General features: G+C 39.4%; 1 protein-coding gene across 1 annotated transcript; it reads left to right on the top strand.

Annotated features, from left to right (window-relative positions):
• The first annotated feature begins 2,131 nt into the window (after positions 1–2,131).
• LOC117479359 (chemokine-like protein TAFA-1) lies at positions 2,132–25,103 on the top strand. Its single transcript, XM_034126288.1, has 6 exons — positions 2,132–2,177; positions 3,325–3,466; positions 22,455–22,595; positions 23,690–23,814; positions 24,002–24,088; positions 24,237–25,103. Exons 2-5 carry the CDS (start codon positions 3,325–3,327, stop codon positions 24,032–24,034), a joined length of 441 nt encoding a protein of 146 aa, XP_033982179.1. The 5' UTR covers positions 2,132–2,177; the 3' UTR covers positions 24,035–24,088; positions 24,237–25,103.
• Positions 25,104–26,154: the final 1,051 nt, after the last annotated feature.

Here is a 26,154-nt window from a genome sequence, read left to right as displayed (position 1 = left end):
AATTCCTGCTTTCCGTGTTATGCATTATATAAAACTGAATATCTTTAGGGCTTGGACTGACGAAACAAGAGATTTAAACATGGATGGATTACTGAACTGGCCTACCATACACAGGCCCAGGGCCCCTCCTGGCCTTCAACTACAAAATGTCACTCAAAGAGACACGTAACAACCAGGAAGAGACTCAAACTGACCATAGAGAAACATCAAATAAATACAAAGAGACCAAAACAGCTGCAAAGAGACTCAAAGATGCTCAAAACCTTTACGAAACGGGGCAAATCAACCGCTAAGAGAAGCAAAATGACAACAAATAGAAGAAACACACACACACACACACACAACAGTGATGTGTACAAGGGTCACAAAACGACTACAAAAGAGGCTTAAGAACTACAAAATATGTCTTGCTCCTATTATAGATGATGGGGACTGTGCATATCTACGCAGGGGGCTATTGTCTGAAAATCCCTCCATTCATTAAACACATCACCTTGGACTTTGAGAAACTGGGATTGGCATTTTCTACCATTTCTTGACATTTTAAAAACCAAACTGAACATTGATTAATGAAGAAAAGCCTGCAGATCAATCAATAATGAAAATAATAGTTGCAGCCCTCTGTGTAAAAAAAGGGAATCTCAATCAGGAACATATTTTTAGACGTTGAATTAAACACACTCTAAAAGGTCAGAGCTAGTGTTGTACAGTTGACTTTTGCTAGTGTAAAACACTTATCTGTATAGACATATTACCCCATCTTCAGAATCTATTTTTCCGCCCATAACAACTCAGCAATTTATGCTATTTGGCTTCCTCCTATGTCCCAAATCCCCTGCCAAAGCCTGAGACAGTAATGCCGTGCTGTAGAGAGCCTACGTCTCGAGCAGTTTCTTGCTGTTCTTCTCTCTCTGGGTATTCTTCACTCCTTCCTGAACTGGGAATGCACCCTGTCTTGCTGAGCAAGCATCACAATAAAATGTGAAGTCTTTATGCTGTAGAGATGGCAGTGTGAGCTGCAGGCCTTGGGCATGTTCTGCATGGTGGTGATAAAAAAAAAAAAAACTCACAGACACAATGCAAAAGTAGGGCTCACCATGTAGTGAAGGTGGCGAGGAAGTGGGATGATTGAGCAGTTTCCTGCACATACAGATTGCCGCTGATTTACTCGAAATAACAGCACTCGCATCTCCTTCTTTGCTACGATCACCATTCCATCTCCATCATACAAGGAAGAGCTCCCCATCTATAGGTGAAGATTACCTGCAGTTAAAAAGGACATTATTATTTCAAGCCACTTTCAATTTTCTGTTCTGCTCAGCTTGTTAAAACATGTTCTTTCATAAATGTATTTTTTTCTAACAACAACAAAGGTAAGCTACGGACTTTGGCTTTACGTCTACTCCCCTTGAAATACATCATCCTGACTTTGTTGTACAAGTTCCTTGGAACAATCCTTAATCAAAATATTAAGCATTCTTAGTTGTCTTCATGTAGTGCAGAGTAGAACAAAAAAGAAGAAGAATAAAAGGAAATCTCCCCGTGGGAGAAATAGCAATCCATTCTAAATGTAAATAATTGTTAATCATGTGGTCACAGCGCTGTGAGTGGTGCCAGTTTCCCTGATTTGCATTTGTCAGAAGCATATGATCAGGTGGAGTCCTCCCATGCCATCTAATCCAGAGGCAGTCTGGCTTTAAGACATGTGATACAGTCTTTACACACAGCCAGGCTGCACGGGAACATTTGTTTCTTAGTGCTCGCTGAGGGGGGACTCAGCGAGAGCCGCTGCTCAGAGGCTGCCTCTCACTGGAAGGATGCAGACGGTGAAAGAAGAGATTCCACTACAGTTAATTAAGGAGCACTCTGCATGTGCCTATAAATGCGAAGGGGCAAATGAATTCAGTGTCAGTGGGAGCAGATCATCAAGGGGAAGCAGTGATATTTCAAAGGTGGAATTGAAAGAGCTGTAAATCTATTTTCTGACTCCGGCTTGACGGTCATTTCTGAATCACGGGACTGTTGCTATCAAAGTGAGGAGCAGGGAGGCAGAGTCACTGGAGTTCCCTCCTCGAGCTTAATTCAGAGTTATTGGATGGTATCATCATGAGCAGCGTTATGGATGGATTTATGTCATTCTGTTGAGATATTTATACTCTCTCTGTTGGGTTGCTCAGGTAAGATTTTCTTCTTTTTTTACACTCGGGGCAAAAAAATGAATCATGTCATTGTCAAGAGATGTACCTCTTTTGCAGGAAACTGGCAAATCATACATTTTGTATATAAATCAGTTTGAATTTAAATCTGAAATATGCACAATATGTTCTCTAGCCAATTGTTGATATTTACATTAGAATAACTCAGATTTTAAAAGTCTTGCAATTTAATTTAAGGTGTTTGATCATCCATTTAGCTTTTTCCCATTCTTTTTTAGTGTTACTTAAAAGTACATTGAAGATGTAAAAGGGCTTAAAAAGTATTCTGCAATCAGGAGTTTAATCTGGAGAACGCACTACTTTTATCACCTTAACAGTCGAGGCTGTACGTTATTTTTCCAAGTTTTTATGCACCTGGAAAAATTCAACATGATTTTTAAATCATATCCTGAAGAAATACATGTTATATACATATATAACATATATATATATGTAGGAAGTACAGCCTTTAAAATGATGGTAAATTGTTTTGCTGCTGTGAATAAATGGAGAATGATTTCAGGGCTGAAACACTTATTTTCTCCTTCATGGACTTCCATCACAGCCACCCTTCTCCTATATGACCACAAGCATCCCTCACTGTTCGGTTTCTTTCTTTTTTTTCTAAACGGCATGGTGAAAACATTACAAGGCTTTTGATTCCCATTACCGCTGTGTCACCGTCACATTATTCTGACAGTTACAGAAAAGCCTCGGCAGCCAGCTGCTCGCAAATTCTTATCTTTCTTTAAGTTTGATTTAGGTTTTGAGGCAGGAGCACAGCTCAGGAGTTGAAGGGAGTCAGCCTGTCAGGGGAAATCTCTGCTGCATGGGGAAAAAACTCCCCAAGGATCACTCCACATTTGCAGCGTTGTGGCTCCGGGACAAGACAGGGCAAACTAGGAAGAAGAAACAGTGAAGAAGTCATACTTATATAACCATGCAAATGATAAATTCCGATGACTAAAAGACCAATTATAGACAGAAGTTAACTGTGCAAAATTACGAAATGTATTCATTTATTTTATTAGCGACTGCAGAAGTGTGTGTGAGCATGTTTAGGGGGGGGGGGGGTTTAAGGTCATATGATGAGAACGTGATGTATTCTGTTTGACTCGGTCCTTAGCAGATGTGTCCTGTCATGTCCTGGCTGATGTGCCTGTGCCTCTGGGTCAGTGTGACTGCCATTCAGCTGTGTCAGGCCACTTTCTACGACACCATCCAAACGCACCATGGGACGCGGCCTGGTCGAACCACCATTCACATGATCGGTGAGTCCTCTGCTGCTTCCCCCCCCCCCCCCCCCCCCCCCCCCCCCCCCTTCTTTCTCTAGGTACTACAAGTGTCTTAAAAAGCATCAAAATGAGAAGCAAATATTTATTTTGTGTCATCATCTTTAGTTTCTGCCATCGCCCCTTGAGTACTGTTGGTGCTGTAGCATCCTGGGTGTGGTTGCTCATGTGTTTAATTAGATTGTCACAAGCTCGGAGAAAATAACGAGACTTTATTTCGCTGTGGGTTTTTATTTGTTACTTTCATTTTGATATATTAGCTGTTAAGCTTAGACAAACAACCAATTATTTAACAAACACATTATACACCGGCTATTTTTCATTAAGATGTGGCCCTGATAGCATGATTTCTGTTCTGAAGATCACAAAGATAGACAATAATTGCCTTTGTGCTTTCCTTCTTGAGCGATTACCGTTGATATTCATGCTACACTGCTCCTTCTCAATTTGATCTGTGCGATTGCTGTCCCTGTGAAATTGCTCTGAATAGAATATGACCGAATCATTGCGGTCGAACTTTTGTTTTCATCAGACGGATGTGTGCCGTGGTTATGGTAAATAATTATGATCTCAGGATTCAACAGAGGAGAGGAAGCCGAAAGCTGTCAGAACTTCAAAGGGAGAAGGAGCTGTATGAGCATGCAGGTCCTTGGTGTCTGTTATTTCCTCTATGTGCCGGTGCACCTCCAGCATATCAGCAAGGGGTCTTCTCAATATAGTGAGTCAGAAGACTTCCTGTTCCAATACCTTCATTTTTACAATTACTCAAGTCTGCACACATGTATTGAGCAAGAAAAAGTACTCTAATACACTCACAATTAACACATCTTCTAGAAAGTGTTCTTATATCACCAAAACAGAAATGGAATTCATATTTTAAATGTGCATTCAGGTTCCTCTTTGGAAAAAAAATGGTTCAAAGTGAACGATTTGTATCCTTCAGGAGCCTCTGCCACTAAAAGTGTAAATACCCTGTCATTCGATTTACCATAGTATGGCTACTCCTCACTCCTGGATAAATGAGATGCCAGTTTTATGAGAGGAGGATGGGAAGCCTGTCTGGATTGATTCTGACACCGGGAGATTTGTTCTCTGCTGTGTGTTGTGTGCCTGTTGGATTGGTGGCAGGATTGGGGTTGACGGGTCATGAATTGGTGGCAAGAAGGCCATTGGTTGCAGACCATTGGGCCAATCATTAAAGGCAGCGAAATGCCACAAGTTCACGGTGACTGGTATTACCGGCGGAAATCGAGATTACAGAGGCCGAGGGATCACTTGTGTCCTTGCCAATATACATCTAGATCTATTGGAGGATGTTTTTTAGAAAACCAATTCAATCACCTGGAGTGTCTTGGGGAACAGCTAAATTGCGACCTGACGTTCAGACTCTGTCAACAAACACAACCTCAGGATAAATTATTAGTTGGAAATGAAAACACCTGTAGCGTGAAAAGGCATACAAGACAGGAATATTACAGATTTATCAGCAGCATTGTGTTGCTCACTGCCAACGAATCCTCTGTGATTATTTCTTTTGACAGCATTTAGGCAACGGTTCCACTCGCGGACTGAGATATTGACAGCCGCTTTGCAAAGAATGCGTGTCCATAAGTCCATTAGCTGGATGACCCTTGAGTAGATGCTTGTGTGTGCTCAGTGATTCGGAAAAGGCAGCCTGCTTTCCAGCCTACAGCTCTACTTACAGATTGCTGCCTGCCACTCTCTCAGATACGCTTATGGCTGTTCTCTGCCTTCCTGGTACAGGCTGTGTTGCTCTCTGCGGTATGATTCATAAGGTGCTGCATTTATTTGGTGCAAAGACCGTGAACTGTGCACAAAAGAAAAACAGATTGTGTTTGTCATGCATCCGTAAAGTGCCGGGCGGAGATGTTCCTTTTGGGGTCATGCGTTTCTCGACCCCTGAACGCGTCCGGGGGAAATCACAGGAAGAGGATTCTCATTGTTTAGAACATCAATGTTTTAGACAAAATAAAACCTACTAACTGCATCCATTGATCCAACTATTGAAAACATGAAAACATGCTTTGCAGCAGAAACAAATCACACTTTTTTACAGGAGTACAATCTCAGTTTTATGAAATTTAGCAAAGAATGAAACACGCTGCAGAGAGAACAAAGGTGAGCTGAATGTGTTGAGCAGCAGTCTTTTCTATCCTGAGGAAGAAATTGTGCCATTCGTGATGCACTGCTTCATGCGCAGGTGATAACACAGAATACTGAAAAAAGTACATTGAGACTGCCTGAGGTGGCCTTGCTCCCTCGTGGACTCACTCCCACCAACAATCGGCTTTGCGAGGTCAACCTGTTCATAACAGAGAGGTCAACGATTCTCAACACTGTGCGGATAATCTCTTACTTAGCGGTTGCTGTAAAAGTGTAGCTGCGAGTGAACCAGCATGATATAACATGCAGAGCAGCAGAAGCGGGGATACAAGCAGAAGTAACTCACTTGTAAGTATCCACTGTATATTATAATTTATTCAGACTTAAGTCATAAATACTTAACTCTGTGTGATATCCATTTCACTGTATTCCTCTCGCCTCACACTGTTATCTTCTGTGATAGTCCTCTATAGCAGCTATAGCCCCTCCTCAGCCACTCTTAAAAATGTACCTTTTTCAACATGGGTGTAATTTTAACATTATGCAACTTTAATATCACTTTTCTTCTAGAATAGGGGGTGCTCCTATAGTTGTATTTCTTTCCAGAGCGAAAATACCATTTAAATCCCTCATGTCTCCCTTTCAGGAGCTTTAATGAGGAGTAGAGGATCAGGGCTTTTTTTTTTTCCTTCAGTGCGCTGCAACAAAAGAAACCACTCGCTGGTAAAGCTCACAATGAAACAAACGTGAAAAATGGATTTTCAGCTGTCACAAACAAAAGGTTGTATCCTCTATGCACTGTTTTAGACACTGACAATATAATAGCCTTATATAATGCATCCTGGAGGCACATTATTTTGACATACATCTTCCTCCTCCCCTCCCCTAGCCCTCCTCTCAACCATGCTCACACTAGTGTCATTGCTGCTCTGCTGCAGTGCCAATGGGAAGTGGCGTGCAGCCTCCGCCCGAGGCCTCTCCACATCTGGAGCTCAAAATTCACATTGTCCTGATGTTGTTAAACATGCCACTGTGACGTCAAAGCCCCAATAAATACTCGAAACTTCCTCCATATTCTTAAAAGTGAATATCCTTTGCTTTGTAGTCTCTGAAGTAAAGGGAGCACAGCTTAATTACTTTGCCAGCGCATCGTATATTTTACCAGAAATAAACTATTCTTGTCATTTCCTTGGTTAGCCCTGAAAGAAAAATAAATTCTTAAGTAAATGAATCTGAGGACAATCAGTGCCCTAATTATTGCTGTATGCTCACGGCTACAAATAGGTTTTACATATTTCAGTATTTCCCATTTATTTCCTCTTCTAGGCTATGAATTATTCATAAGAGAGAGCTCCTCCAAGCTTGTGGATATTTGTTTAAACAGCATGTTTAATTGAAGTCTTTCAGCCAATTCTGTGCAGGGGCTATGGCTTGTGGTCACAACGCTTATATGCGAAATGAATTTCTGTGGCCCACAGCTCAATTAATCAGCCAGCTTCTGTCTTAAGACTACCAGCTGTTTCTTGTCTTATCCAGAATCCCCCAGCATTAATAAAATGCGTGTTAACCGCAGACAGAGTTCACAGCTTGTATCACAGACAGACAATCACAGGGGGAACAATTATATAAAATATCCATTATACATGTGTTGGATTCTTTCCAAATCCAAATACAGTGGAGTGTCACTTTTTTATTCACTGGTAAATGTTGAGAGTTTGGTCAGACCTTTGGAAAGATTTGTTTATTGGTCACTTTGTCTCTTTGTGTCTGTAGATTTCCTTAATTTGACTAAAAGCTAGCATTAGATAATCACTTATTTGGATTTTCAAACATAACACTTATAATAAAAAATAATTGTCCCAATGTTAGCAATTGACTTGTGATATGTATTATTAAAATGTGCATAAATTCCACTGTAGTATTTCCCTTTATATGGGGCCCTATTACGCTTTTTGGAGTTTTAAGTTTCCTATTGTGTGTTATATAGGTTTTTGTGCATGTGGATCCACTCACCCTGTTGCCTTCAAAACACCTTGAATAGACTCCTTTGTTTAGATCTGTAACATTATGACATCATTGTATGCGTGTGCTTCTATTGGCTAGTGCTCCAACACGTTGTACGTGATTTGCTAAGAGTCGGGACATCTCTAAGCAGCTAACCAATCAGAGCAGAGTGTGAAACGAGGGGCTGCATCACATTAAAGCATGGACACATGCAACAAATATGAACCTGCAATGAGCATAATAGGGCCACTTTAACACCAATTAAGCTACAAATTATTGCTGGGATTTCTTGTAAACTAAACTACTATTAATAATGGTAAAAACTAAAAACATTCTTTACCCTATTCCCCTGTCGTAAATCTCATAATGTATACCATTTTTCATTACATATCTTTAGAGGCTTTCAGCAAGAAATCTCCACTCATCTTTATTAGTGCTATATCAATATGTGTTACTCTCCACTACTAAAGCTGTAATTATTTGCATAACATGATAGAGTGAGCTACTTTCTAAACCAAATGTTAATTCACAAAAGCTGATGGGAAATATAATGTTACAATCCACATTATGTTAAAACTTTCATTTATGTTAGCACACTGCTACCATGAATTGCACCCCCTGGCCAAAACAAATTATCATGACTGCACATAAAGCTGAGCCTGTAGCTAAGATATGTTTGCTTTTTATTAACAGCTGAACACATTTTCCCTCAGTATGACATTATTAGTTAATCATTTCAAACCACTTTGTTCCGGGTGGAAGAAGCAGAGTATCCTCTTGGGGTCATTAGCGAGATTTTAATTCCCCTTGTTTTGTTTAGTGGCAGTTTTCTAAATATGTAGTGATGACAGCTGAAATAGCTGAAGGATAGTTGACTCTGAAAACCCTGAGACCTGATAAAAGCCTTCAGCTTGCTTTAATCCCAAAATAGTCCTAAAAAAGCTCAGCACACGTACTATTATTTTTGTTGTGTGCAAACTGCAGGATAAATAATAGCTTTTGCTCGTAATAAACAATATTTTGGAAAGCTATTGAGCCTGCAGAACATTAAGAACTATCTGTAGCTGAAAATAAATGAGGCTTCTTAACACAGTTTATGTATTACATAAATGTTTCATGTTGATAAAAGTGTAATGATGATGTTAGGGTAATTAGTGTAAAACATTTATTAATGTGAATTGTGTCTCTGCATTAGACCGGGGGCGGGTTGATAAACCATGAATGAGGGTATAGATTTAAAGAAGGGAAGATTAGTAAACAAATATGTAAAGACCCACATTTAAAGCCCTGAATCTGGGTGATAATGAACTATACATTTACTATGTACTAACTATATTCATTGTAAAAAATTAAAGCAAAACAAAAAACCCTTTGTGATGCAAAATTGACAAAAGCTGCTTTTTCCAAATTGTTCATGTTGTTTATTTTTATAATTTCTGGAAATCTCAAGTAAGAGACTGGAGACAGAAGCATATGAATTTGGGTTTGAGACAGATTATAAAACAATGGGTCTGATACACACATGTTAAACGAGGTGTCTTTGACATGAACAGCATCATGCCGTACGTACACTCTTTGTTTGCTTTGGGGTCTCTGTGCTCCTCCATTTGGTATTTTTCTGCCTTTTTGGGGTCCCTTGTATAAAGACATGTAAAACGTTCCACTACTGGTCTAAGGGTCCTGAGCCCAGTAGGTCTATTTTGTTAAACCTAATATCCACAGTATTACAACTTTGTTTAAGCGTTGTTAATACATCGTGAAAGGTGCCGTCACAGATGGCACGTAATTTGACAGCTTTTAATACATTACATTCAATTTCATTAAGGATTAAAAATCCTGTAAGTCAATATATTGACTTACTATCTCAATATATTGACTTAGCTATCTCAATATATTGACTTAGCTATCTCAATATATTGACTTACTATCTCAATATATTGACTTAGCTATCTCAGTATATTGACTTAGCTATCTCAATATATTGACTTAGCTATCTCAATATATTGACTTACTATCTCAGTATATTGACTTAGCTATCTCAATATATTGACTTACTATCTCAATATATTGACTTAGCTATCTCAATATATTGACTTAGCTATCTCAATATATTGAGTTATATATATATTTTTTTATTGAAACAATGTAAAATACAGAATAAGGCACAGACATCAATGTTCATCATATAAGCGGTATAACTTCATATTAAGGTACACAAATTAACAATCAACTAGTTGTTAATCAACATGCATATAAGCAGTATATTGGCTCTTTATTAGTCATTATAAAACACTTATTAATGCCTTATTCTACAGTACATGACCATATTCTACAAGTAATCTGTGTATGTTACACTTGCATGTATGAGATCATTAAGTGCCTTGTAACTTCTTTTTTTATAGTTTCACTCCGTTTGAATGTCAGTGGACTGCAAATAAGTCAATAAAGGAGCATGGCTGCTCATTCCCTGGCTCTCAAAAGAGTTTGGCTGGCTGTTTAATCTATGTTCACACTGAGACAGTACAACACAGAGAGAACAGTACACCTATTGTGTAAGTGCATACAAGCAGGTCACACAGTATGATCAGTATAATGTATTTACAAAGTGTGAAGAGGAGGCAACTTTAGAATAGGGAACCTGTTCAGGTCACTAATGGCGCATTTCCATTGCAGCGCGTAGCTCGCTTTAAGCGTGCCGTGTCGTGCCGTCCCCTTTTTTGGTTGTGCTTCCACTAGGCCTCGTTCCGGCGCGGCACGGCGCGGGGCCACTTTTTCCCCTCTTTTCTGGCCCTAGAAAATTGTGGTTCTATCGGGGCCAACAAACAGGGCTGAGTCGGGCTGAGTATGCTAAACTAGAGAGAGGAGCGCTGGCAAGAGGGCTAGAACTACAACAAGATGGACATATTTGACCGTGATTTAATTGTAATACACGTTTCAAAATGATGCCGAAGTAACAACATACTGATACCGGTTAGTAAAAACCATGAATTAATGCTTTGTCAAGTCTGCAGACAGACGGCAGGTGAAAAACCTTTTAAAATTCGTGTTTTTCTAGATGGAGATTGGCTAAGCTAACGCAGTATATGCCCCGACCGTCCACACTCACAACAACGGCCTATACAGACATAAATAAAGCAGCGACTGTATTCACCATGACACAGGCACTCTGTGGTGTGTACTTGTTTAACTTTTGTCGAGTTTCTGAACAGATATAAGGAGCTGTGAGCTCTGAGTGCTAATAGCTAACGGCTGTGTTGTGTTTCTGGATTTCTCATTGAAGATGACGTCACGGCTCCGCCTACACTGCGTTACTATAGTAACTACCCCAGTTCCTAAACTGTAATGGAAGCGCAGCATGAAGTGAGTCGGCCCTGTTAAGGCCCAACGCGGCCAAGCCGTACCGAGCCGTACCGAGTGTGGCCGAGGCCGACCGTGTAGTGGAAATGCGCCATTAGAGTCAAATGACTAGCTTATTGGTTATGAACAAGACTTCACTTTAAAATAGGGAACATATTCTTAGATAGAAATACCTAATTTTGAGTTATTTAGACATATTGAGGAGAGCATATTAAGACCAAAGCTCATGTACAACAACTTCCTTACTTGCAATAAATAAGGACTAATTAGAGGGTTATTGAGGAAAAACTCTCAACTACTGTAAGGGCATATTACTTGTAGAATATGGTCATGTAGAATAAGGCATTAATAAGTGTTTTATAATGACTAATAAAGAGCCAATATACTGCTAATATGCATGTTAATTAACAACTAGTTGATGGTTAATTTGTGTACCTTAATATAAAGTTGTACCGCTTATATGATGAACATTGATGTCTATGTGCCTTATTCTGTATTTGACATAATTGTTTCAATAAAATATATATAACTCAATATATTGAGATAGCCAAGTCAATATATTGAGATAGCTAGTCAATATATTGAGATAGCTAGTCAATATATTGAGATAGCTAGTCAATATATTGAGATAGCTAGTCAATATATTGAGATAGCTAGTCAATATATTGAGATAGCTAAGTCAATATATTGAGATAGCTAGTCAATATATTGAGATAGCTAGTCAATATATTGAGATAGCTAGTCAATATATTGAGATAGCTAGTCAATATATTGAGATAGCTAAGTCAATATATTTTTTTCCTGTGGCGCAAACAGGCTTCCATAGTATCCATAGTCATTTACAATGAATGCAATCATTTGTGAGGATTTACATTCACAAGAATACTGCAAGCACTTAAGCTTTAATATGCCTAATGCTCAAACTATACTCAAGGAATTCCTGTAGTATTTTTTTCAAAATGGTTGTACAAATAAGATAATCTGTGCAGACGCTAGAAGTCATTGTTACTGTAGGAAACCAATCAAATACTCAAAGATAAACGCCTTCTTATCTATTTTCCAAACCACTTTTCCTTGAACTCTATGCAAAACGCTGTGAGGTCAAGGAAAGATGTGAAGGAGAATTTTTTTAAGGAAAAAACAACAATTTTTCCAAGAGAATCTTTGGCTAGGTAATTATGCGACTGCAAATGTTATTGATGTTTACATAATGTTATTTCAGGGAATTGTGGGACGGCAATCTCTCCTCTCCTTTCGTAAAGGATGGACAAGTGTACCTCATGGTAGAGGAGATAAGAGACGAAGCATTGAAGCACCAAGGAGAATACGAGCAGCTCTTATCATGGCTGCCACTCGGATACTCCCGGGTCATTTCACATAGGAACCTTCCTAAGCAAAAGAAGACTATTTGAGCGCATTCAATGACAAAAGGGTGAAAACCACTAATCTGAAGCACTATACAGCACCATACATACGTGGACTGTGTATATTTGCCCTACATGTGGAGTCACAGCGATAAACCCACCGAATGACTGGATAACAGACTACAGTGAATGCTGTTCCCTACACAATGAGAACACTTCAAATTTCTCTTGTTAATAACAGAAAAAAAAACAATCCAACCACTTCTATCTCCAAACGAGCCCTGACAATGGAGAGGATCCCACCGTCACCACACTTCACAGTAATTGCAGATGTCAGTGGTTGCACAAGCCTCTGCGGGTTCATGTGTGAGCACGGCTCCTCTTTAATTAAACATTTCCCCCCATGAAACAAAAACTACTGTTAAACTAATGATAGCGTTGTGTCCCCACTGTAAATATTGTATCAGACAGTTCATGTCTAATGTATTCTGAGGCTTGTTCCTGCAAATATGCTCTCTGAAATGGGCAAAGGTCGCTGCCTCCTTTTCTTCGAGAGACAAAACAAGTTGACCTCATTTTTAGCCTTATCCTTCTCCCTTTGTGGAGAATATTTAAGGAGTGGCAGCTCTTTAGAACACAAACTGGGTTTCTGTCACTTCCCTGTTGGCCATTTATAACAAGATTTAGATACAAGTTTGAAGATATGGTAACCTAGTTATGAGATGTATATATATTCATTTTTTTTGTATCGATCTAAAACTAGGTCTGTCAATTCTGAGAAATGTCACGTGATCAATACCCAACCATCCCCAAATGACAACAGCGTGAAGAAAAAGCACTATTAATTCATTTTCTGCATCGGTAAAAATGTGCCCCATTTTCCTTATTTCAGATTTTTCTCAAAGAAATAAATACTTCTTGCAGAATGGGAATTGCTTGAGATATAATTTCATATGGCATATGCCTTAGCCCATTTGAAATGCTTGGCAGGAAAATGAAATTCATTATCACTACTTAGACCTCATTAAACTGAAAAGAAGCATCTCAACTTACTAATTGGTTCCAGGGGGGGAGGGTAGAAATCAGCAAAGTAATTAATATTGGGTTTATCAGGCTCTATTGCAGGATTTTCCCCTGCACTAACATCTCCTTTGTGTGCCATATGTCTTGTGGCGTATTTACAATAAGGATCGCATTACCTTTCCAGGAGAGATTGGAGTAATGGGGGTCAAATATGGGAAAATATATTTTGTCTAAATATGAAGATCAAATTACTAAATGAAATCAAATAAATACAATTGGATAAGTTCCCATTACAGTCAGATACCATATAGTCACACATCACATAAATCTGTACATTTTAAAACGTGCTGTAAATAGTACACCATAAAGTGACACATGTTCTATACCTGCCTTAAGAGCAGGAAGATGTGATTAAATGTTGACACTCCAGAGAGTGTTGCATCACACTGAATAAGTACAAAACCCTGCCTTCCCTTTATCAGTTTGCAGGTGTTCACCATCGTCACCAGCAACCCTTTGGAGAACATCATACAGCATGGAAGGTCGTTTAGCCTTTGTATTATGCATTATGGCACGGTTTACATGTTGAAGGCACATTTGCCCCCTGTGCAGATTGTCTGGCAGGCAGTGAGAAGGCCGTCACATCAGAGACTAGCAGCTGTTCTCTAAAGGCTCTCTAACTCCGACTCCATCTTCATTTCCATTATTCTTTCTGAATGTAACTCTTTCATCAGCACAGGCGATCAAAAAGTATTAAATACCAGTTCTGGACGTTTTCCAGTCAGAGAAAAAAAGGCTAAAACGAAGGACAGGAACAGCTTGACATTTAAAAATGAATGACATCACACTGACGGAAGACATGGTTTACATTGTTATTTCCCCAGAACTCAGAATACGTGCTAGAAGAGGATCAAATGTGCCTTTTTTATGTGTTCAATGGACATGAAAGCTGCCGTGTGATTGCTGTTGCACAGTAAACCATTGTCAATGCTCACAGATCTCAAACATAAAAACCAAATAACCATGGAAGTTTTACTACTGCAGACCCTTGTTTTGAGTCAGAAAAGCCTTTAATGCCTTTGATCAGGATCAGAAGTTCAGTGTTCTGGGCCTGTGTTGTGTGTGGAAACAGACACACGACAGCCTTTGAGGCATACATGCATATGCAAAAACAAATCCTCACTACTCTCTGCTTCCTCTGTTCCATGCAGTTTTCATGCATCTTAAAACAACACAAGCTCTGCTCTGCGAGTAGTCATTTTGCATTTCAATAGAGTATCACCCATCTTTGGCCCACTGCACAGGACCAATCTTGCAGCCTCCTTGTGTGACATGCTGTCAAAACCGCCAGCCATATTTCAAGATATTCTCTTTTTATTTGTCATGGACAGTGATTTTTTTTAGAGTAGCAATTGGTAGTTTTCTATGCTTTGTAAAATTGTTCAGATTTTTCTCTCCAGCAAGCACATACTCTTGCTCCAACAAATACATGTGCACAAGCAAGTCAAAGCACTTACAATAAAGCAAGAAATCTAGTTTCTAAAGTATAAATATCCTCACGTGTTGACACCTTAGCTATTTCCCAAGAATTGTTAATTCTCTAAACATTTCAAGTTTGCTCAAGCGTTTTGCAATCATTTACGATAACACACAAGTCCTCTGTATTTTTGTCAGCGCTAAAACAAATTTGCCTCGCAGTTTATCGAGCAATATGTCACTCACTTTCACCGCAGCATTTATTTGTGGAATAACAACAGTATTACGGGGCCTTCAGATGTTTTCACAGAAAGTAGAGAAAAAAAATTCATTCAATTTGACACCATGCAGTCACATGTTTTGTACCTCTCACTGTCTCCCAACTGCATTAATTTGACATCCTCTAATCTGGCTCTCCGTTTTCCTGTCAGCGACACAACTGCTGTAGCCTGCTGGCTTGGATGTCTGCAGAGAGCATGCACAGAAAAAGTGGAGCCTATTATGGGTCACCTTGGATGCATTTTCCATTAAAAAAGGTGACAGGCATGCTGCTTTAAAACACGTACTGCTGTGGTTTGAAAATTAGAGCCTGCTGTTGCTTGTAAATGACTTTTTAGATACAAAATAATTTACCGCAGGTTATAAAGACCACCAGTATTCAAATGTCACACAGTTCATCGGTTGTATCATCACGTGGGACTTCATTGTGTGTGTGCAAGCGCGCACATTGAGTACAGGATGTGCAAATACTGCCAGTGGCTGCCAATCATTGGGATCCAAAGCTCCAGAGAGGCAGGTTACCTTCTAAATTGAGTCCCTTAGGCTTTCCATCGGGTTTGTATATCGAGCGCAACAGTGACTACTCTCGCTGCTATCCTTTTTGTCATTTGCTACATTTAATAAAGCACATATTTCACTTGGATTTTTAGTTGTTACCCAAATGATGGATGCTCAGAATCCCTCTATAAATTGCACAAATAGTATGTTTCATTCACACACCGTGTCGCACGCCTGGGACAGATGGCAGAAGAGAGTTGCCTTTTCAGACGGTATACTTGCTATCAGAGTCTCCGGAGACAACCACACAATCTGGGCTCATTACAGCAGACAGCGAGTCATTGCATACTTATTGCATGCTGACATTTCTATTGAGATGGACTGACCATTTTCCTCTGTGCAATGGCTGTTACATCACGTTTGAAGAGTCATTTACTGGTCCCACGTGAACCCTGCTCACATTCATTAGGCAGGCAGAACCGCAGATTCACTGAAATTCTGAATTGGCGCTACGCGTTCATGTCATGCATGGTTTGACAGCATTTCCCTTCATTCGGGCTTGCTGTCCATAACTCATCCGATTTTGATTCAGCGTTGTTGGCTTCCAGCGTGAGTCATTGTGCCAGAGACGGTCGACTCAACAGCACTCGGTCTCCACCCAGCAGCTGAGGGACTACTGATGCCAGGTGTTGTCATTTGTATAGATAATGGCATTACAGTTAAGTGCTCTGACACATTTCCATGGGAGAGACTTGAACAAAGCCGATCCCTCTGTGAAAAGTTGTGTTGTGTGCCACAGGGTTTGTAAAGGTTTTACAAAAGCTATTTTATTCTCACCGTTAGAACAGCAACTGTCATCAGTGTTACATCTTTATTTGCAGACAGAACATAAGTCATTTAATGATGATAGGCATCAAAAGAATAAAATAGAAGGCCCAGACAGACAGGAAAATGGGTACAAGATGAGGAGAAATGCAACTTTTACATATTTGTTGGAAAGCAATGTACATATTTTGAAAATAGGTATCACCCGTATAGGATATTGAGTGTCCACCGTTAAATTATTTAAGTATGTTTTCTAAGCTCCAGAGTTGTTACAGTAAGACATGAGAGTCAGACAGCCTGCTATAGCATCAGATGATGAGAACATCATTAGACAGGCCTGCTATTGAGGTAATTTATTCATTCTTGACCTTGGGGAGAGCATTTTAGAAAAACAAACTCAACACAAGGTTTATTTGTGGATTTTCTTTAACTTAAAGCTGACTGCTTCCTCGACTACATTTACAATTCAAATTATTTCCTAAAAGTTAAATATAAAACAGACGGGATGTAGTCATGAAATCAATCTCACCACTGGGTCTGTTTAGTAGCTGGAGTTCTGAAGTTTCTATCATATCACATGATATTTGTGAGCAGAGGGGGTCTGGACTTGGATGTTAAAATAAATAAGTGAGGGGTAAAAGTGAGAAGTCCTTGAAGTCCTTTCAGTTGGGGTACACAATTACAAGTGCTATTACACTTTTGTAAATAATATTCTTACAATTAACAAGGACTGCATTGGAATGTAATTAATTAAGTAAAACTGTAATTACATTATTATTTCTGTTGCCTTACAGGGAACTTGTAATGCTTTCTGGGGTTTGATAAGTTTTTGTGCATGTAAATGGCCTGCTAAGGCTAAAATCCAAACGTTTCTCTCCCACACACTCCCGCCCTGCCTGAAACGCCTCCATGTGACTCCTTTGTTTACTTCCATAACATAGTGACATCATGTAACACTCACAATTATTTTGGCTAGCGCTCCAACACATTGTATGTGATAGAGATGTCCCGACCACGAGCCTAAGTGGTTGACCATTAACGACAGAGTGTGCCAGCTAACCAATCAGAGCAGACTGGGCTATAAATGTGTAAGTCCTAAACTAGACAATTTTGAACACAATAGGGTCATAAAAACTATGGCTTGAATAAATGTGTTTTTACAGTACAAAATGTATCTTAAAACAAAAGCGTTCAAAGCACATCATTTCATTAGAGTTTTAGAAAATGAAAAAAGTAATTGAAATGAATTGATTTGCACTTCAAGTAAAATGAAAGGGGTACAGCACAACTTGATAAGAAGAAAATGTATGCCTGAGAAAAAAAGAAATACAACATGTAAAATAAATCTAGCCGAATAAAACGTTTATTTCCTACTGAAATGTAGTGGAGCAGAAGCATAAGGTGTCATGATATGGACAAATTCAATTAAAAAGTGTATGTACTGTGCATCAACTGACTCCATCAGCTACAACATGTAGCTTTTGGTGGGATTGGTATACTTAACATTATAACTGCATTACTGTATGTATTAAACGCCTATAGAATAACTGTTATTCATGATGATATGAATTGAGATGACATGAAGTTATTTTGAGTTAAACTAGAAATATCACAAAGAAACCCTGTGGTCATAGTTCCTTCACGGCCGTCTCCTTGGTCAAGAATGAATGACTTGCATTGAAGTCAGTAATTTTCTCATCACCTGACGCAATCACAAGCTGTCAGCCTCTCAGTCAGTCTGGGTCCTCTTTTCTATTCTCTTCAATGCTTTGCCTCTTATAAAGTGTATGTCTGTGGAGACAGTGGAAGAACCGGGCATTTAGGGGGAAGTGGTGAATCATATGAAAGTCTTGATTTAATTGCATAATGGGAAATGTAAGATCCAGTGTTTTTTTTTTTAGATTGAACCAAATTAGAAAAGTCACAATCATGTATTCCTTTCCACTACCATGGGAATTTAAATATCGCAGAAACCAAATGAACAAAACCGTGTAATTTGTTCATGTCTTCCAGTATTTCTTGAAAGAACATGCAATTGGAGCCAAGCACTTTACAATTCAAATGCAATTCAATTTATCAAAAATATTAAGATGACACTATTCATATTAATTCATAAAAATGGGACATGACATCTCTAGGCAATTCATTCAATCTTACAATTCATGAACAAACCCACATGGTCAAAGAACAAGTCAAGTCTAATCTGAGTCAAAGCATGTGGACCCAGGGCTGCAAAACTAACATTTGTGGAGGAGGATTTTTCCTACAGCCAGAACAAATAAAACAGAAAGATGTCAGCACAGAAACTAAATCATCATATGAAATAAACACCTGGAAAAAATCCACAGATATCACGACAGCTTCTGCCTCATGCAGCACACAGTTATGACTCTTTTTGCCTTTAAAAATTAGATGCGCCCTGTTGGTCGCAGGTTGCATGCGGTCTTCTTTTTTTCCACCTCAGAGTAATAAAGAGGCAGGAGCACAGAGCATGGCAACAAAAACAGAGCAGTTCCAGTTGAAACCCTCTGCTCCTGTGTGACCTCTGGCCCCTCTGGAGGACAATTTCTGTGGGACCCTTGTTCCCTGTCAATCAAAAATGTTGCTAGAGAGAGAACACAAGCACACACACACACACACACACACACACACTCACACACATACTCACAAGCGGAATCTGTCGTTTGGGAGACTGACTTTGTCACTGATAATGGAAATGGAAATACAGAAAACAATTATACCCCTGCATGGCTTCAGCCTTTACCTGATGAGCACGTTCATCTCCACCCATGTTATTCTCCATCGCCCTCTGAAATATTTATAATGCAAAGATGGGGTCTCGGAGCATGAAGCGTGTTGTACTCGCGGGCTGAAACCATGGGTGAACTCGAAGACTGCTCATCCGTGTTGCATTGCTTTTGTTTAAAAAAAGGTACCCAGTACACCTGCCAGCTGGCAACACCATGCACACTGATTTGCATTTTTATTTCATTTTAATGTATTCTTCGGAGGTGATGATTTCTAAATATAGGAGTATCTCGATTCTTTGCCCTGTTTGCTAGTAACAAGCAATGCAAGTTAATTCAGTTGCGTAGTGTGTTTTTAATAGATCAAAGAGAAATCTAGGGCTGTCTTACGTAATTAAGGAGAAGCATTAAGAAGAACAAACCCCTGTGGGCTGTTGTTTTCAAATGATGCCCCACTGCTTCCACTGGTACATCACGATTAACGTTGTGCAGACATGCCCTTTTGTTGAGAGCATTAGACAGCAGGCAACAGTCTCAAGGACCAGAAACAAGATCTGGATATTTTTCATTTTTAAACCAAAGGCTGTTGATGTTTTCTGAAATAAAGAGCCAGAAGTCATGACAACGGCATACTTGGCAAGGAGCATCAAAAAGACATGCTTTCTGAATTATTTTCATCTGCTGTGTGGAAATTCGGCTAATAATTACGCTTCTTAAAACTGCGTTATCTTATGAACACCTTGAAACTAGTTCTGTTTCTTATTCCTTGTCATTCACCTCATTAAGCTATCAACTCTGAAGTAACACTGAATCCTACATGAACTACAATAAAGTTTATTATAATCTGATTTCTGTCAACGTTTTACAGACGTAAAAGAAGATTTTCCTAAAATGAGATGTGGTAGGAATGAGAGAAGTGCGAGACGAGCCCCTGATCTACTTCTATCAAGCAGGTCAAGTGGGGCCCTGTTGGTTAATCCCCACAGGAGCTCAGATGATGGTTCAATTATATCCAGAAACTGACACTCGACTCTCGCTCCCTGTCCCCTCTGAGTTTAATCTACTTCATGGCTTAGTTTGGCTGGTTAAAAACTGTGGGCTGAACAAATACTGTGTTTTCATGAAACAAAACAGTCTCCACAATGGCAAGCTGTTGTTTTGGCAAATAAATAAAAACAGGATGCGTGAAATGAAAACGCTTAATTTATAGCTCCCATTCAACATTTGTAGGCAGTAAATAAACATTGAATATATATATTTAGTCAATTTATTGGTCAGTTGATTGACATGAAAATAGTTCTGAATAGTTCTGGTGCCTCACTTATTTCTTTGTCATTATATACGATAGTACTCCTTGGGTTTTGGACTAAAAAGCTGCATTTAAATGATATGTGTTTAGCTCTTTGCGAGGTTGGGCACAGGGCCTCGTGGTAAAAACAGCTACTATGTTTTGTTCTAAGGTTACAATCCCTGCTAGCTTGTGCTGCTTCATTCAGCTGTTATCGGATTGGTTGCTCGTCAAGGTCAGCAAGAATCATGAGCGCAGCTCTCAACGATTATTTTGAGCGTTACGTGACATCAAGGTCATCGCTTCCACTTAGCCAATCTGCACCCATCTCTCCATAGAAACACAACAGTACCATCAATTACTTATTACAATTTCATAGGATTACAACGGAGTGAAGTTCTCCATAATGTCAGCTATGAATGCTTCATAAAATAAGTTATAACGTTTAATACTAAGAAATACTATGTAATTGTGCGTTATTCATTGTATATATGCCAATTTGAAATGCTTATTAGGGGAATGGTAAACTAAAAACTAAATAATATCACCACTTGGCTTTTTTATTGATTAAATTACGCAGTGATATAATGTTTGTTGTTCTAACTAACTGCATTTCTACTTCAAAGAAACTGCTCAACAACAGGAGGGTCCCACAAACCAAAAATATTCAAATGAAGTAAAGCGATATATGCAAATCCGGCCATGAAACATTCCACAAACCCACAGCTCATTGTCAAACATGACTTGAAAATCTCTTGACTGCCAAAATACTGGCTACTTCTCGTCCCTCTCTGCTCTTTCTCTCTACAACCTCCTTGATCTTGTGACGGGTGTATGTAATTGTTGGATGGCCCTTTGCTGCAAAACTCTCATATGTGGAGAGTCTGATCGCAGCGGGGGGGGGGGGGGGCAGCGGTGGAGGTGGGTTGAGTCCGTTCAGTCCAGTCCTCTTAGCCTTCAGGGCAGAGCCAGTAGCTCGGTGATAATTGCGTGATGGAGCCAGTGTTCATATTCATGATAACCCTGAAGCAGGCGTCTCTTCCTGAGAATAGATTTATTCTGCCTGCTCTCACACATCTCTTCATCAACATTCAACAAGCTGCAGGGGTCTAACTCGATCACAGAGTGTAAAGAACTATTATTATTGTTTACAGCAAACTTGTGTACAGCTATAACAGTTTTTTTGCTGCTCGAGTTGCAAATAAAGCATTTCTGAATATACCCACTGTAGATAAAGGACAAACATTATGGTGCCTTAAGATTTAAAAGTGATCACAACTATAAGCAGATATTTGATCAGGAGAAACAGGAAGAAGTATTCTGACCTTGTGCTTTTATAAAAAGTCATTGTACTGCAATGTAAATATAAATTGACACACTAAATGTGTTTAAATAAAAATCCTACAAAAGTAACTGAAAGACAAAAAACATTTCATCTTTGGATTTTCTTGGATTTTTCAGAAAAGTGAAGAGGGAAAATGTCTCTGTGTGAGAACTGCATTGTATAAAAGGTTATACGAGTAACCATAGTTTACCAATGTACCAATTATTTGTAGGCCCAAATAATACACCAGTTTTTTTATAATTAATGAGTTTACAAAAACTGAAAAATGCCCATCTAATTAATTAAATAATTGATATTGTCTCAAACTTCATACATATTCAGCGTTCAATTACATAAATCGGACATTAAATGAATGAATAAAAACTAAAATATTTCCATATAAAGTAACAAGTAACAAGTACTGTAACATGTAATAAATTAAATCTTTTGCAATAAACGTGATAATGCACAAGTATATTTAAGTGGTAGGCTACTGAAGTACGTACAGGACTTGAGTAAATGTACTTTTGACCACTGACACCAGCCTACAATGAGTTTAGCCACAATTGTCTACACATTGAGGGGTCTAGATGTTTTCAGAGAGCCCTGTTTGATCATCCCAAGACATCTGACTGAAATCATTTTTTCTTCTTATCAGAGGGAGGCACGTGTGAAGTAGTGGCTGCTCACCGATGCTGTAATAAGAATCGTATTGAGGAGCGGTCACAGACGGTCAAGTGTTCCTGTCTGCCGGGGAAGGTGGCGGGAACCACGAGGAACCGACCTTCATGTGTCGACGGTGAGTATTTTAGCAGACAGAAACTATTTGTTTTACTATAATGCTGTCCAAAGTTTGCATGAGAAACTACATTTGCCACATAGAAGAAAAACACATGATTCAATTGTTATCATTGATTCAACTAAACACAGAATGCATTATACAAAAAGTGAAATCCTGACAGTCGAATCTGCTATGTTTTCTACAGACACAGAGATTTGTTGGAATAAAAAAACATAAGTCAGCCATGCAATGCCTTGTCCCAGATAAGATTAACATTACCTGGGATAATGTCACAATCAAACCCTGCTGCTGACAGACAGCAGAAGGTATCTGCAGGGGTAAGATTTACTCCAACAGTCAAACTGCTGAATGTAGCACACCTCAGGGAGGAGAACAGAAATAAAGCAAAGAGGTGCAGAGAAAAGCGGCTGTTGATTACATATGTTCCTTGTAGATATTTCATGTTTTTTCCACCTGCTTTGACAAATGTCTGCAGCGCAGAATCAATCCCTTGTAAGAAATGGATTTGGTGTTTGGGTCTGACACAACTAAAGCACATATTGGCTTTAGGAAAACCTCACCTGCAGCTTTTATCTTGAATCCTTTTGCAAATATTACTGAAATCTCTGAGCGGACCGGGGGAATAGGAGGCTGCTCGATGTCGGCTCCGACAGTTTCCTTTCCTCTGTCACACATTACAAACCATTTACTGTCTACTTACCCTGTATTTAAGGCAATTTTCTCTCCTGACGGCAGATATGTGGCGTGCATTAAAGTCACAGTCACAAGTCACAGTCACACCTACCTTTCCACTCACTCAATGAAAGAAAACCCTAGTTCCACCCACCGCATTCATTTGTAACTGCAATGAATAGAGAAACCACATTGTAATACTCACCAATTTTGCTTTTGTTACAAGTTGTCTAAAGCACATACATGTGACATATACAGAAAATCTACTTACTGACGCATTTAACATGACATCTTATCAATAGACAACTCCGCCTAACAGCCATCTATCTGAGAAGTGCCAGTTCGTGCTATATGGTTTTGCACTCTGTTAGGGTGAAAGGCACCTGCATCACCATTTCTCTTGTCTTTGTTGCCTGTAGCATCCATAGTAATTGGGAAGTGGTGGTGTGAGATGGAGCCTTGCCTGGAGGGGGAGGAATGCAAGACGCTCCCTGACAACTCAGGCTGGATGTGTTACGCCGGCAACAAGATCAAAACCACAAGGGTAAGATAACCTCTCTTGACCGCGGGAAATAAGACGTTATGGCAAAGGAGTGGGCGAGAAAAATGCACAGCGCTCAACACTCGCTGTGGCCTAAACAAAGCAGTATCTGGATCAAATTTCACTGCCGATTGACTTGTTAACAACGCATTCTAACCCCTTAATTTCCTCCTGCTTTTTCTCTTGTCAGAACACTCAGCCATACACAACATCAACATATTAACAGATTGCAGAAAGGACTCGAGGGAACGCCTTTGGTGGAAAAGTTAATCAGCAGGTCAGCCTCTTATTTATACCGGGACCTCGTAAGCTAATTAATTTCTCTCAAATGTCTATATTGCTAAGCTTTGTATAAGGGGACACCATTTTTATAATTTCTGTTATATATATTCATAACTTAAATATGCCTTTCTTTCTCGTTTCAGCACTGTCACAGGACCAATTATCACAAAGACAATGAACTTATTGTTGCATTATGAAATGTGAACACTTCTCAGATTAAAGTGTAAAAAGCTGTAGAATACATAAAGCACATCCTGCTCAAGGCTTCTGAAAATACTGACGCTCCAAGATGCCCGCGGGGAACTTCATCGTAACCTTGTAATGAATATATTTTCATCATTTCTTTCAAACTTTGAGATGGAACGTGAATGTCTGTGCATTTGGATTAATATCAGAAGAGCATCTGACGCCTCTCCTCAGATATCAATAAGACAGATAATCACTATGAAGCGCCAACACGGAGAGGAATACATCAAAGGACATGGGACGAGCAAGAACAGTAGTCGACAGCCCTCAGGTTTTTCTTTTTTATTGTAAAGGGGAAAAATATTGTACATAAAATGTTTGTCCTTTTCTTGTCTACATGAACTTTATGATGGAAAAAGATCACTGAAATACCTGAATGCATTCTTGATATTCCCTCTTGTTACCCACAAAACCCAACACCACCAAAGTGTGATGAGTTTAAGGACATGATATTAAGATAAAACAGAGGCATTGTTAGTAAGACGTTTCACAAATACAGCTTGTGTGTCTTGATTCTGTACAGTTTATCATTTTGTTTGTATGGTTCTTGTATGCCTTTAAATCACCTCTTAAAATGGCTATACCAGTCGAAATTGGTAACATGTCAGCTACACTCGAAATGATTGATTCACCAAAAATGTGATACCAGTACTGTAGGTTGTTTTCGATACTTGAAATGCCTTATTTGTGTCAAATCATTCAAATGATGATATTGTAAATATGAAGCCATTAACTGAGATGTGCTGAAGTTTCATTAAAGTCAATGTTCCTGTAACTTTTCTAAGTGCATCACTGCCACTGGTGCTAAATTATACAATACTATGATTACATATTGATGCTAAAATAGCCAAAACACTCATTAAAAATGTAGTTTTAACATTTAAGGAACAAATTTAGGTTTGTCCTATAGTGTGTTAAATACTGTAGGTTTTTCTGCATGTAAATGGTCTGCAAAGGCTAAAATCCCAACGTTCCCTTCAGAGGGAGTTTCTCTCCCACACACCCCCGTCTTGCCTGAAACGCCTCCATTGGACTCCTTTGTTTACCTCCGCAATACAGTGACATCACTATTGGCGCTTTTCCACTGCAGGGCCTCGCTCGGCTTAGTACGGTATGGCTAGGCCACATTAGGCCTTGTTAGGCCAGGCTCACTTTATGCTGCGTTTCCATTACAGTTTAGGAACTGGGGTATTATCTAGATTCTATAGTAACGCAGTGTAGGCGGAGCCGTGACGTCATCTTCAATGCGAAACACAAAACCAACATCAGCCATTAGCCATTAGCTGTTAGCCCTCAGAGCTCACAGCTCCTCATATCTGTTCAGAAACTAGACAAAAGTTAAACAAGTACAAACCACAGACTGTCTGTGTCATGGCGAATACAGTCGCTGGTTTATTTATGCCTGTAGGCCGTTGTTGTGAGTGTGGACGGTCGGAGCATATACAACGTTAGCTTAGCCAATCTGAAAACACGCATTTTAAAAGGTTTTTCGCCTGCCGTCTTGTCTGCAGACTTGTCAAAGCATTAATTCATGGTTTTTACTAACCGGTATCAGTATGTTGTTACTTCGGCATCATTTTGAAACGTGTATTACAATTAAATCACGGTAAAATATGTTAATTTTGTTGTAGTTGCCAGCGATTCTCTCACTAGTTTAGCATACTCAGCCCGGTTGTTGGCCCGGAAAGAACCTCGATTTTGAAGAGCCAGAAAACTGTGAAAAAGTACCCACTAGCCGGAACTACGCCTAGTGGAAACGCAACCAAAAACGGGCCGGGCACGGCACGCTTAAACCGCGCTGTAGTTGAAATGCGC

The sequence above is a fragment of the Trematomus bernacchii genome, unplaced genomic scaffold (genome assembly GCF_902827165.1).
Source record: "Trematomus bernacchii unplaced genomic scaffold, fTreBer1.1, whole genome shotgun sequence".
NCBI lineage: Eukaryota > Metazoa > Chordata > Actinopteri > Perciformes > Nototheniidae > Trematomus > Trematomus bernacchii.
This window is presented reverse-complemented; position numbering and strand designations above follow the sequence as displayed.